The following is a 15,789-nucleotide window of genomic DNA, read 5'->3' as shown; positions in this document are numbered from 1 at the left end:
ATATATTCCTTTTCAAATTCACTTTCAAATGTCTTTTTGAAATATTCATGGCTTAAATATTCATTAGAATCCGTTATGAAGCATTCAATCTCTTGCTCTTTTGCAGAATATCTCATTGATTTTGTAATGCTAAATGTAACCTCTTGATCACTAACTCTCATAGTTAGTTCTCCTTTCTGCACATCTATTAAAGCTCTTCCAGTGGAAAGGAATGGTCTTCCAAAAATTATAGGGATTTTTTATCTTCATCCATATCTAATACAATAAAGTCCACAGGAAAGATAAATTTATCAACTTTTAACAACATGTCTTCTATAACTCCTTTAGAATAGATAGTCGAATAATTAGCTAACTGAAGAGTTACAGTAGTATGTGAAATATCTCTTAAACCCAACCTTCTGAAAATTGATAACGACATAAGATTAATACTGGCTCCTAAATCACATAAAGCTTTTTCATAAAATCGTTCTCCAATAGCACAATGAATTGTAAAACTTTCAGGATCTTTAACTTTTTTAGGAAACTTTTTCTGAATTATAGTGCTACACTCTTTATTGATTGCAACAATCTCATTATCTACAAACTTTCTCTTCTTATTAAGTATATCCTTCATGAAGCTTAGCATTTGTTCCAAAGCTTCAACAAATGGAATGTTTATCGTTAATTTCCTCAATATTTCTAAAAATTTTGAAAATTGATTATCTTTGTTTCTCTGCTTCAATCTTTGAGGAAATGGAGGTGGTGGTCTTTCTACAGTGATTTTCATTGGTTTAATGGGATATTATGACTCAAAATGAATATCTTCTCCCGATTTTTTATTTCTAACATTAATATTGCATCAAAATTATGAATACTAGCTATTCTTTTTTGATTTATCCTTTCAGATGACCATTGAAAATTATTAGTAGTAATCTCTTCAATTAATAATCTCTTCAATTACTCTTCAATTAATTAATATGCTTCATCGAATGATTTTGAAATTAAAAATTCACCAGCAACAACGTCAATTATAGATCTATGAGATCCAACCAAACCATTATAAAAAGTTTAAATTATTAACCAATCTGACAACGCATGGTGTAGACACTTTTTAAGGAGATCTTTGAGTTTTTCTCAGACTTCATAAATTGATTCCCCTTCAAACTGTCAAAAAAATGTAAAATCATTTATAAGTTTTGCAATTTTTAAAAGTGGGAAATATTTAGATAAAAATTTTTTTGACAAATCTCCCCAAGTTCTGATAGATCTAGGTGCTAACGAGTTTAACAACATCTTAGCTTTATCCCTTAGTGAGAAAGAAAAAATTATAAGTGTGACAGCATCATTCGACACCATCATATTTAAATGTAGCACACAATTCTAAAAAAACTAGCAAGGTGTAAATTAGGATTTTCAGTTGGTGTTCCCCAAAACTGATTATTTTGAACTATTTGGATAATAGTAGATTTAAGTTCAAATGAATGGACAGCTACAACAGCGTTTTGTATACTCAAATGAATTTCATCTACTTTAGGATTAACATAATCTCTTAAAGATCTCTGATGATGTTCATTCACAGGAGGGATTAGTAAGTAATTTTGATTTGAGCATTAGAGTGATTTGAGCATTTAGTTTTCTCTTGAGAAGGGATTACTAAGTAATTTTGAATTTTTTAAACGTTAGTTCAACTCATTCGCATGACAAGATGGAATAATTTGCTTAACTAATTATACATCTATTGCACAAAATTGCTGAATGAAACTCTGAAATTTATTTTGGAAAAATACAATAAAATAGTCTTACAATTTATTATAATTTGATTAACCAATATTTTCAATTAAGTTTTGAACGTTTAATTGTTTATAAAATGATTGCAGAATAAACTTTTGATAATAATATTTAAAATCAAAAGAGTTGTTTCTTATTATAATATTAATAGACGAATAAAAAAACTGAATCATAAAATAAATTGAAGTAGATTTGTAATGGGGCTGACAATATATATATATATATCTATATATATATATATATATATAATGATTTAATTTTGTAAGCCAAAAGATTTATTATTGTTGGATTCATAAAAATTTAATCTATTTAATCACAAATCTGACGCAAAACATGGATTTGCAGCAACTTGAGGGGGTTTAATTGAATACCAATTATAGTGAAAAAAAAAAAAAGAATTTGTAATCCATTTTGTACTTTGGATTAAATTACAAAATTATACTTAGGAGCTCAAACCCTCCAACAAAACAAATTCCATTCTAGTTCAATTAGAATTCTTGTCAATTCTAATTCAAAATTAGTAAAATTGAAGAGTTGATTTGAGCTCTATTTCCATATGATACTATCCCTCTTATACTATATATATGTTTCTCATACTTTGTATTGATCCAGTCAGTCTCTCCCAAACATATTTTTGTACCTATTACTTTATCTAATCATTAAATCAATACCAAATCATTTACTATGATTTACTATAAATAAAAACATACTTGGATTAAATTTCATCAATTATAGTGATTATTTATTTAATCATCTAATTTGGGGAAAATGACTAAGATGCTTGAATGAAACATAAAAGCAATTTATGTTGAAAGCCTCGACAACATGACATAATCATAGTCATCTTTTCAAGCAATCAAAACCATCTTTTTAAAATTTTTCATGCTTTCAATTATCTTTAAAATTGCTTCGATTTGTATATAGATGTGATTGCATAAAATCAATCTTTAAAATTCTTCACACACACAGATATAGTATGTATGTATGTATGTATGTATGTATGTCATACATACACACATACATACATACATACAGTGAGAGAGAGAGAGAGAGATGCCATGATACAATTCAAAATTTGGAACATTCCCAAAAATAAATTATAAAATTCATTTACTATTATTTCAGCATATTGAGAATGTTGTATATAATAAGTGTGATCAAAGAACAAAATGATCTTTGGAATATTTATAGGAACATTTTAATTCCAAATTATTTAATATCGCCAATTTAAATATTTAAATCCTCAAATTTAATTCAAGGTAATCAATTAAATCATCAAATATAATTAAAAAATGAAAGAGACTATTTGAATAATACTTAAGTTGTTTGAACATTAAATTGAAAATATTTATAATTCAATACTAAAGTAACCTTCTAGGATTTTGGCATTCATAGTATCACACACTCACATTTCGACTCTAGCTCTGCTTTGAGCTCTCGGATCTTCTCATCAGATATTTCCATAGCCTTTTGTAATTCTTGTATTGAAGTTTTTCCATCCTCTTCTAATTTCAGTCTTGAAGCTTTCTCTTGCCTCAAATTCGTCTCCAACTTTTGTATTTTTTCATACAAATCGCGATGTACCTGCAAAGTCACAAAAAAGTATATAATAGTAAACTTTCAATGGTAAATGCTCACAATTGTCATTATATTATATTGCTTAAGTGTATTCATTTTCTTCTTATTATTTTCATGTATTCAATTTAGCCTCTTAACTGAGCATATCTAAATCAATTTAGTCCTCACAATTAATTTTTTGGTCAAAATTTAATGTAGAGAAGCATTTCATAAGAATATTTTAAATTTATTAAAGACAATCCCATTAGTTTGATTTAAGATATATCTTAAAAAGTCAAAATTTTTCTACTAAAATCTTGCCTCCACTAATTTCCATCTAAAGAAACAAAAAATTTAATCGCATAACCAAATTTGTCAAGATTTAGTGAGTCGATGCACTCTAAAATCACTGAGATTAAAATAAACAAAAAAAAAAAAACATATAAATCATTTTGATTTTTTGCTTTCATTTCAGACATGCAGAAAAGAAACACACAGTGATATGTGATATTTTTTATAAAGAAAAGTAAATACCACTTCTGATGTGCCTATGAACTCATCATCAAATGATTTATCAAGTTTTTCCTTCTGTTTAGATAAATGCTTCGTCGAGCATTCTGGATTATCTTTGTTCTCTTTTTGCTTTTGTTGTCGGCACAATGCTCCTTCCTATATAAATATGAGAGAAAATGTCATTGATCAACTTAAATGTCTGAATGATGGATTTGTCCAAGATGTACCTTAGCTTCTGCAAACATTTGTCTTGTGAAAAGTTTTCCTCCATTGTTCGCAACAATAAAGTCGTTAAGAGAGATCAACCGTTTCACTTGCCTCTCTCTTTTAACCTCATCCTTGGTGATGTTATCAAAAATAACAACTCTCCTATTACATAGGAGAATTAAGTTCTACAAAATTATTATCAAGACAAAAAAGTTAGATAACTTATGAAATCAACCAAAAATATGTTTTTGAAGTTCTAGCAAAGAATGTTAATCACTAGTAGCTTCATAATGTGTACATTCACTGATATTGGACAAGCTAAAGGACAAAACAGAGGTAAAATGTTATAGATTAGAAGCAAAACATAAAATAAGATATAACCTTGAAACACCACTCGGACTGACCACTCCATGATACTTAAATCAACAATCAATATTACACAAAAGAATGCCTTAGCAATCAATTTATGTCTCCGCCCGTTCTCTATTACAACAAACATATTTATAACAGACCAGCCAAAAATTTGGCCGAAATATAAGTCCATAAATAAGGCCACCCATTTAAACTAATTACAAGAACATCACAAACACATTTAGTATTTATTATTCTGCTCCAACTCAGCCTTAGATTTTACCACTCCACATGTAAAGGAATCATATTTGTTCTTTTTCTAGCATGATGCCACACATAGAGATTAAAATTCTAAACTCATTGAAATATGTATCAAAAAAGAAGAAATGCTGAAAAAATATCAGGTAATTTTTATTCAACTTGTGTTTTTAACTGTTTCAGGTTAGCTTTACACACAAGAACATCAGCACTATATCACATCAATTAAAGACCACAAGACTAAGTAAAGGAGAACATATTATATAATTTAAATATAATTGCACGTATAAGTCATAGGCAAAAAAGAAAACATTGCAACAAATATGTAACTAATTAAGAAACAAAATACTTGAAAACTCAAGGATCAAACATTAAAAAAAGGAAAAAAATTTACATAAACAAACCTTTAGTGGCTCTGGACAATCTTTAATCCACTCACTGAAAGTTATCTTCTTCTTTTCAAGTACATCCCCACCAACAAGAACTACAATCAAGTATTCAACAATCTTATCACCAAAGAAGATTTTTAAATACCGGATAGCATTCTCTTCCTCCTTTGTAAAGCGGGCACACATAGTGAATACCATGAGTACATCATGGAGACCATCCTTGGCCAGATCTATGCACTTCTCTATCTCTCTACCAACGAACTCAGGACTAGCTGAAAAATTAACTAATCCTAAAAAGGAAAAAAAATAAGAGCTCAGCCTACTAGAGAGCACGAAAAGAGGAAAATTTGAACTCAAATGCAATGTTATAATTAGAAGCAAAACTGTAAAGTAGCAATAAGGATGAAATGCAATTAAGAAAAGCAAAATGCTCTGTATGGCCAATACCAGATGACTAAACCCAACTTAATATTCACACAAGATTCACTTGAGATCAGATTCAAATGGATCAGCCCAAAGATCAGCTTAACCAACTTAGTGGATTGACTACACAACAAAGCGCATTAGCCAATTCTTTAGTTTATCAGTCCTACCACGGTTACTCATCAACTCAGCGGCCCGACTACAATTGTTGGACAAGTCAAAAGACCAGACATGACTATTCATCAAATCTGCAAAAGTTGAAAATATTTCATTCAATTGGATAAGGGTTTCTAAGCTTGACATCCTATCAGGCCACATGACACATGACATTTGTTGCATTTGTTATTTCTATCATATGTCTTATGCAAAATTAGAAGTGTCAACCAAAAACTACAATGGAAGGTCAAGGTTAAGCTCAAATTTTGCAATCTTAGATATTTAATCCAAGACACACTAGCATCCTTAAACTACTTTTCGTCTATCCCAAAGTTTCTCTCTCTACATCTCTCTTTTATTCTGTCTATTCCACTCTTTTCCCTATTTGAGGTATTGTTTTCTAGGTGATTTGAATTCACAGATATTCTAGGATCCAACATGCCCCTTGTTTCTTAAACATGTCATAGGTTCATATTGATGCCTTCCCATTGACAGTTAGGTTGATATTTAGGGAATAAAAATACCCTTTCCCTAAATTGACATTTCACATTTCCATCTCAACGAAAGACATCCCATAACTTGCAAATTCAAAGTGGTTGTTAGCATCCTAAAGCTAATGGGCACTGTTTTGTTGGCGAATCAAGATGTGTCAGTGAATCAAGAACATCTCAGGCATTTAAAGCTGTTGCTAAGGGATAAAGTTCTTGAAAAGGGCAAGATTTACATTAGTATTAGAAATTAGGCACTTTTTTAGGTTTAATTAAATAAATAAATAAAACTATTTGCAACTTCTCAGTATCAATTGAGGTGGTGTTGCTTCCTCCTAATATATATGAAGAGGGGTTCAACGCCTACACTCATTTAGTTGTTTTATTTATTTATTTATTTTATAACTTAACGAGCAATGTAGAAATTGAGTCAAGAAATACCATTTTTTTTCCATTTTCTAATCCATAAAAAATGAGCATATTAGCGTGGTAAGACTTTATATTACCTTTTAATCTAAAGAAAAGGTAGAAAAAATCACTAGCCCTAATTAAAGAAATTTTAACTACTCGGTTATTCATTAGAATGTGCCCCTCCATGTAAGCCAAAATAAAAAAAAAATCCTTAAATTTTGTTTGACGCTTATATCACTTCTACAAGAGCTAATGATAAATGAAAACAGTATTCATATAGTAAAAACTTATTTAGAATTCGAATTAGATTAAAAATAATTGGTCACCCGCCAAGCACAATATCTATTACTAGAATAAACATACAAAAACATCAACTTATTCCCATAAACTTTAGAAACTATCAGCCCATACTATCAAAACCCTAAACACAAAGGCTGTTATTTTTCAAAAAACAATAATAATGAAATAAAGACAAAGGCCGTAGCTGATTTTGGATGTTAAAATCAGCTGGGAGATGCTTGCCTACAAAGCTTATCAAGCCCATCCTCTCCCTTCCCAACCCATTTTGGGAAATTAGAAGTTGATCATCTCAACCCGGTACATTTATGGTTTTCATTCATCAACGCAGCTCGAACTAACCACATTAGTAAATAAAAGTAGCAGCAACGAATAAAGAACTAAAAAAAATACATTCAAATACACTTGAGGCATCTTTGGGATCTTTTGTTTTTTAAACATATTTTTAGCGTGTTTTTTATGAATTTTTATTTTTTTTATTTTTAAAACAATTGAATGTCTTTGAAAACACTCAAAACAACTTTTAGATTAAAAATTATTTTGAGTGTTTTTAAAAGCAATCATAATTAACTCAAAAAATTGAACATATTATCTTTCAAATCAAAACATAAACTTAATAAAATAAAATAATAAATAAATGTGATCCCAAATGGCCCCTTAGGGACAAAAAGTAATCTCTTGATATAAAAGAAAAAATTGCAAAGGCGGTAAATTCATAAACTGTCTCGTAAAATATTGTTTTACATTAAGTTCAGTCTTTCAAAAAGTCTTATTAGATAACTAAATATGCAAACACACACTACAATCCAGAGGCAATCCATACATATCTAAAGCAATAAAGCTTGATTTTCCATCGAAAAAATAAATGAAATGCAAAATACCATTTACAAAATACTCTTGAAGTGTAAAGACATGTAGTGAAACTATACAAACTTTTGTTGCTTCCAAAATACAACATTCAACGATAAGACATAGACAACAATTTTAAGAATATTTCCTCTTACAAGAAATGAATAACTAATATAGTGATAAATAAAAAGAATGATTAGTGTTTTTATGATGTAAAAACCTCAAAAAGGTTGCCTTTACGGTAACTAATCAGAATGCAAATCTTGACATCGTACACAAGGTTACCAAAAATTCATCTTTTTCAACTATCTAATACACTTATATTAGAGAAAATGATCAAATTGGTCCTCAACTATTTATGAGAGACTATTTTAATCTCAAACTATATAAAAAGACCAAATTTAAACTCATAATGATAAAGAAGACCCTAAAACTCTAGTTGATTTAGTAAATGTTTTAAGAAATTGAAATTTAATAGTAAGTGTTTTAAGAAAATGTATTTTCTTATTGATTTTTTTATTAAATAGAATTCTCTATTTATATTATTTTCTCATGTATAGAAACCAACTAACATAAAACAGAAATGGATTAAAACCATGCAAATTGTGATGCAAGTTATTTATTGTAATAAATAATTTTATTTTACATTTTTGTTATTTTAATTCTATTGTAACAAAAATTGAACTTAATGTATTTTATTATAATACAATTACAATAAAAAATATCAAATAAAATTAACTATTAAAATAACTCGCTCGACAACCAAGATAATCTCAATATACTTTTGTTGTATGTGAAGTTAACTATAGTATACTATAAATAAGGTAGCTAAAGAATTATATTTATGAAGAAAATGAAAAAGAAAATAGTCCTAAATTATCATATTTTTAACACCACTAACTTCATTTGTCGTTCGTCTTCATAGCATAATTATGTTAAACACTGTTTAAAAAAACTACAAGTTAAATATGACATTTTACATAGTTTGAGACTAAAATCACCGCTCACAAATAGTCAGGAGATCATTTTAGTTATTTTCTTTTTTTATAGAGTAAAAGTGAAGCTTAAATTCTAAATTTGTCAAAACTTTTTCGATACTGAACCCCCACGAATTGGCACTGAGCCTCTACGAATTGACCTATAAAACCTATTTGGCTCTCTAACTTTTGTACCATTTGGCAATCTAGCTTTATTCCACGTGGCAATCTCATTTGACATTGTGCCAAAAAATTAAATGTGGGATTTGAAACATAAGACTTTTGAATGAAAATATCTATCACCAACAAAACTCTTACAACATGCTGCTAACGTTTTAGCATTTACTAACAACTCGAGTTGAATTTAAGGTCGAAAATTTATATCACACCTGTTATAGCATTGGAGAATCTTACTAAAATTAATCTAAAGCAAAGAATCTAACAGCCTTCTAACTATGTAGTTTTATAAATTTTATAGCATCAGACAAAGAATATAGTTACCAGGAGTGTCAATAACATGAACATGACGCCCGTCCTTCAAAATAGTGCTTTTCATTTTAGAAGCATGTGTTATCATATGCACACCATCATCAGAAATGAAGGCTCGTTTTCCAAGAATGCTGTTTGCTACTGAACTCTTGCCATTACCCAATTTCCCCACAACAGCAAGAAAAACGTCATTAAAAAAAATGGGAGCTCCCTCCCAATTCTCCGGTAGATTAATCAAATCATCCTCCATTGACAGATATGATGAAATAATCTACAAATAAAAATAAAAATAAAAAATAAAAAATTACAAATGAAATAATGATTGTAGAGAGAAAAGGTTAGCAAAGTTGTGTTTGTGGGAAGGGGAGAAAGATAAGCTTCCGTTTTTAGAAACGTACATTGAAAATGGGTATAGTGGAAAAAAAATCCAAATTGTCAAAAAGTAATTCAGAATGAAGTAAAGTTAACAGATTTTAAAATTAACATTGGCCATAATGTATTTTTCACAAAACAAGAAGTTTTTCTCTCATTTGCAACACTATGCTTTTAAACATCCTGTACATAGAAAGAATCACCTTTCAGGTTTAGCAAAATCAATTGAAAACATCTAAATTCTGAGAACTTCATTAATGTTATTTTTGATACAATGGATAGTACCAGAGGTTGAAGTGTTCAGTATGGAAGCATGTGGTATGGAACTTAGTTCTCTGATTCAAGTTATAATTTATCACGACAATAAACAAAATGTTTCCCAATGGAAACCCAAATAATGCAAAATGTGCATCAGTAACCTATGTCCCTGTAGCCCAACCTAAGCCAAATAAGGCAAAAAACAAACAAAAGAACTTATATGCAGATTCCCTTCTGTTCATTCATGCAGCTTAAAGTGATGTAACAGTCAACATATTTGAAGTTCTTCATGGTTTCATTTAGTTACCTGAACGAAAAACTTGTTATATATAGATGCAAAGTGAAAACATAAATATAAATTACAAAAATATTTCCTTAAAATGAGCATATAAATCTACTCATACTTAAAACATTCAACTGTAGCCCTTTACATTTTGCGGCTAATATCTAACACCCTAGCAAAACCTAACCAAATTTTCACTATATTCAAGGCTAAAATGCATTAATTTGCATTGAAACATAGAGAAACAATCAAAAAAATCTAAATTTTAACAATAATCAGTAAAAGAGCCATACAGAAGCAATTGCAATTTGTAATTTTAAAAAAAAAAAAAAAATCAAACTGATTCAAGTTGGCGATCTGGCACAAAATGTATTGGGGGCTAAAGCAAGATGATGGGTACTGCTAACCTCCGCTAGTTTTCTTCCGGCTGAAGAATGGAGAACTTAGGTAACTCGGCAGAGTCGTGCCGAAGCATAAATAGAACGCACAGCCAATGTCAGGTGCTGAGGTGGGCGTGGTCCTCAATATTCCAAAACTAGACATGCCACCAATGGTCAGGCTCGTATATAGCAGGCTTTCCATCCCGGTCGATTCATACACAGATGAATTGCAGCTTGCATTCATTCAATGACTCGAAACTTTATATTTTACAGTTCACATCCTAAATTATAATATTATGAAACGCGCACCTCCGTTAACGCCTCCATCTCCGATCAAGTTTTTTTTCCCTCAAACAGCCGGCGATCTCTGATCGGCGCCTGCGACCGCTGCTCACTGGAGACACCCGGATATGGTCGCTGCCAAACGCTGCGGAATCTTGGTATGACCGCGACATTCTTTTTCTTTTGGCCGACCTGCGCATCACCTTAGCAGAGCAAACTGCAATGGACGGGCTGAAACCCTATATCCACTCAATCGATATTAATTAATTGCATCTCCAGGATGGAGACCTTAACGGAGGTGTTAACGGTGGTGTGGATTTTGAAATATTATAATTTGAGATGTGCAATACATAAACCCTAAACTTTTTAAGTACAAATTACTTTTCCAGTGAAAATTTCTAATTTTAGTTTATTTTTCTATATACGTTTTCAGCCTCTTCTCATTCGAAAAATATTACATCAGTATTATGCACGTAGAGTAACGTGCGTACCCAATTAAATCACGTCACGACACCCCGCGCGACAGAGAAAAAAAATGGCGCAGTAACACGGGGAATATTCCCCCGTGTTATTCATGTATTATTGTGTGTTATTCATGTGTTATTGTGTTCTGGAAATATTATTCATTGTATTATAATAACACAATAACACAGGAATAACACATGAATAACACATGAATAACATGGGGAGAATATTCCCTCATGTTGCCTCGTCGTTTTTCTCTGTCGGGAATATTCCCCCGTGTTATTCTGGTGGCGTGTTATTCAGGTGGTTATTCAGGTGTTATTGTGTGTTATTCATGTGTTATTGTGTCTGAGAATATTCTTGATGTTATAATAACACGATAACACATCAATAACACATGAATAACACACAATAACACATGAATAACACACAATAACACATGAATAACACATGAGGGAATATTCTCCCGTTACTGCGCCGTTTTTTTTGCTTGTCGCGCGGGTGTTGTGACGTGATTTCATTGACTACACACGTTACTTCTACGTGCATAATACTGATATAATATTTTTTTCCTTCTCCTTTTCCAATTTCAACAGTTTTTTCCTTAATTCTATAATTCAAATCCATTGCTAGTCTTGCTTCGGCTCATTGTCGCTTTCTCTCATTATTTGCTAAAAGCTTTTAAGGTAAACTACATATATACCACACAACTCTTCATGTATCTACATATCTAACACCTAAAATTTGAAATCTACATATCATGAATCTATGCATGTAAAAAAGGGTGTAAATGAGCTCAGCATGAGCAAACTTAAAGCATATTCATGATTGATTCCCTGATTTTTTTTTTGGTTCTAAATGTGTTTGTATTTAAAATAGTTCGTAAATCGCCCGGTTCATAATCGGCTTAATTCAGATTCAAATTTGTTCAAACTAGCTCGTGCTCAGCTCAGTTTTGAGCTACACTCAAGCTTATATATTATAATCTTTCCAATAATTTGACTAAAAAAATATTAATAGGATTCCTATTAGGAATTATTTATCTTTTAGGTGATGTTGTTTAGGGATTTTTACATGCATACCACTAGGGGTGTAAACGAACCGAACACGAACGAACAAAGCTTGTGTTCGTGTTCGGTTCGTTTAAAATTTAGTTTGTTTGAAATAAGCTCGTGTTCGTTTCTTAACGAACGAGCCGAACAAGAACCGAACACGAGCTGTTCGCGAACGACGAGCCCATTTGACATCCCTAATATTAATATATAAAAATAATATTATATATTAATTATATAACTTATATTATATAAATATACAATATCTTATATATTATAATTTATAAAATTTAATGTTTTAAAATATAATAAATTTTTTATATATAATTATTTTATATTATTTTATATTTCAAACAATAACGATTCGAACACGAACGAACGCATCACTGTTCGTGTTTGGTTCGTTTAACTAACCGAACGAAAAAAATTTGTTTGTGTTTGTCTCGTTTACTTATCGAACGAATCGAACACGAACTCATTGACGAACCGAACACGAACTGTTCGCGAACAACGAGCTTTTTTGACAGCCCTACATACAACCCAATTCTTCTTTATTTACATATCAAACACCTAAGCTTATACTACACCACCTAAGCTTATAAAATTGGATAAAACTTAATATAAAAAATATAAATAAATATTATTATATAATAAAATGAGCACGAACCAACAAACTTTGTTGGTGTTCGCGTCGTTTATAAATCGAGAAAAAAAAAATAGTTCATGTTTGGCTTGCTTGCTTAACAAATGAATCGAGCATGAGTTATTTAACGAGCCTAACATAACCTGTTCGCAAATAACCACCTTTTTAATGGGCCAAAATGTAAAGATCTATTTTGCATGAATCCAAACAATTTTTTGGTATATCACAAACAATTTTTTATCATTCCGCATGAATCCAAAGATACGACACAAATATCAAAGCATTTTTTAGTAAAAACATTCCAACTCAAATTATAAATAATTCAGAAATCCAATTTTAGCAAATTTAAAGTAAAACTTACCAGCTCAGCGAGACAAATTCAATGACACCAAATTTGACTCAATCCAAGTCAAATGAAGCCTGAATGAGACATTAAACCATTTTCTGAAGCTTTGAATGACTAATGGGAATATCAGATGGATTTCAAGTCCGATAAGTAATAAAATCGAGCATCTTAATGAGATTAATCTAATAAGTCCAATGTCACTCAATTTGACATCATAAAGGCACCAAAATATATCTGAAAAAATGTGTTTGATTAAGAGAATCTCTCTAGGTCATCCGATTGAGTACTCTAAATATCTTTCTTATTTATGGGTGATGAAGAGGGAGAGTTGGACTAGAAGAAGAATAGAAGGGGCCACATTCCAGAGATGTTCTAGACTGAAGAACCCGTGATCATGTTCTGTCTTCAAAGTTGCTGGCCACTGTCGATCAACGCTCGTCTACCACCGTCATCCACTTGCAGCCGGCTATCGTCGACTATGGTCAGCCGCCTCTCGCTCGTTGCCATTGGTGGACTTTATGAAGTAGCAATGTACGTTGCACGAACACCTTGCAGAGTAACAACATACATTGCAGAATAACGAAACACTCTATGGAGTGTCACCACACATTATCACGGGCTTTCAACTATACTGTTCAAGATCATAAACAAAAAAAAAATATTTAATAGCTGTGAAAAGAAGTTAGCTAAATTTTTTTTTTATCACTGCATTTCTAACTCTCACGTTCCTAAGTCTTAATCCTAACTTTGATGTCCTAACTACTTCTTCACATGCCATTTCAAAGCATTCTCCAATCAAGTAAATCCTTCATATGCAAATTAATTTGGTTTTGAGATGAAAGGCAGTGGGAGATTGAATCAATCCAGGGATATGTATGTAAATGCCCCAAAAAAAAAAGAAATTTATGTAAATGCCCCAAAAAAAAAAGAAATTTTCATGTTTTTAGAGATACTACAAAAGGAAAAGATGAACATTTTCCCACAAGGAGAAAAATCACACGTGGCAAAAACGTGGCAAAAACTATCTAAAATTATAAAAAATTCTGCAAATTGCTATGAAAGGTAGAACATAATTCACATAATAAATTTCATCTGTTGCTTATTATGATATTCAATATCATTGTAGGCTCTTTAGTTGGCCTTAAGAGAATGATGCCTGAGTTTCTTTTCTTTAGCAATTTAGTATTAGCTCAATGGTCCTTTGTTAAAGCTACACATGAGTTGGGAACTTAGGACCACCACTATTATTAGTTTGTTTTTCTTACATATTTATAAATACCATATTTAATTAATATTTGTACTCATTATTTCATTCGGTTCAATTCTTGTTGAACCATTGAACTTTGAACATTTTCTTTTTTTGGTTTGAGGCCTAATCCAATTTTCATATATTTTACACTTTGCATTACATAGTAGATTTGTATACCGACGAATTGCAGTCGTACATTGATTCTTGAGAATGAAATGAATTTTTTTTTTGTTTTTTAAGATGAGTAATTAACATACAGTTTAAACTTTAGATTTTTAAAAGATGCATTTAAATATGTACCACCCACTTCTTATGTATTTATATAATGTTTTAAGAAGCGGAATAGACCAGCCTATTGAACTGTGAACCGGGTCGAGGGTGAGTTCCGGTTCAGATAAAACCGTATTTGTTGAACTCATTTTTATGAGTTATGTTTTTCTTCTCTAGAATGTAGGATCTAGTCTTATAATTTTTCTTATAACTTTCCTGGAGGACTAATGTCGGGACCCAATCCACTTAGAAATTGAAACCACCTCTTGACTCTTTCTAGTCTCATATATATAGTTTTAAATCTTCAACACTTGGTTGAGTTGATTGAAATCAACATATTGAAACTTAATTAGAGTTTCTATAGGCTTGAAGAGCCTCAGGAAGACACTTCTGGATTTAAGGTTTTAAGCTTGAAATACTGCACTTACTCACCTCACAACTCACTTCACTCTCTCTCACTCTCACAATTCACCTCACTTTCGCACTCACACACGTACACTCTCATTTAATAAACATTTTTAGAAAACATTTTTGTTTGCACTTACACACTCACCCCTCCACACGATGAGATTTTTCGAATGATTACCCAAAATTCAAATAAAAAATGTATTGATTATCTCACCCAAAATATTATTTTGAATTATCCTGCCAAGTTTTCAAAATAAAATCTAAATTTAAATCCATTTGATAAGACAAATCTAAACCATACCATGAGCTAAAATTGATCCCATTTTTAGCCAATTTGGAGCCACCTTGAAGCCACTCATTCCAACCCAACTTGGCTCACCTTTGAATTCAACTCCTTGCTCAATTCGATGGAGCCAAGACCAACCACACTAAGGTCAGTGTTTGTAAACCATAGCCAACCTATGTGCACCTCCATGAACCTTTTCTAGAAACTTGACGGCTTCTCCTTTATGGCTCTTCTTTAAGTCATCCTAATTGATTTCCTACAGCTAGAGGAAGTGACTACATGCGTTAGCTCATAGCTATGACTATCAAGTCAAGTTACCCAAAAACCCAAAATCCAACATGAACCCGTAAATTGAAGCTTCAC

The 15,789-nt window shown here is 31.1% G+C and overlaps 1 protein-coding gene across 2 annotated transcripts; it reads right to left on the bottom strand.

Annotated features, from left to right (window-relative positions):
- Positions 1-3,156: 3,156 nt before the first annotated feature.
- LOC110025467 (immune-associated nucleotide-binding protein 9-like) lies at positions 3,157-10,959 on the bottom strand. 2 transcript variants are annotated; one of them, XM_020725963.1, is made up of 7 exons: positions 10,735-10,959; positions 10,453-10,619; positions 9,145-9,403; positions 5,058-5,332; positions 4,065-4,229; positions 3,859-3,993; positions 3,157-3,351 (listed from the first exon to the last, which is right to left on the bottom strand). In XM_020725963.1, the coding sequence occupies exons 3-7, from the start codon at positions 9,380-9,382 to the stop codon at positions 3,157-3,159; spliced, it is 1,008 nt and encodes a 335-aa protein (XP_020581622.1). In that variant the 5' UTR covers positions 9,383-9,403; positions 10,453-10,619; positions 10,735-10,959. The 2 variants fall into 2 exon arrangements, with proteins under 2 accessions (XP_020581622.1, XP_020581623.1); XM_020725964.1 differs by having other exon boundaries at positions 10,453-10,580.
- Positions 10,960-15,789: the final 4,830 nt, after the last annotated feature.

The sequence above is a fragment of the Phalaenopsis equestris genome, unplaced genomic scaffold (assembly GCF_001263595.1).
Source record: "Phalaenopsis equestris unplaced genomic scaffold, ASM126359v1 Scaffold000300, whole genome shotgun sequence".
Lineage (NCBI taxonomy): Eukaryota > Viridiplantae > Streptophyta > Magnoliopsida > Asparagales > Orchidaceae > Phalaenopsis > Phalaenopsis equestris.
Note: the sequence above shows the minus strand (reverse complement) of the source record. Positions and strands in the feature narration are given on the sequence as shown.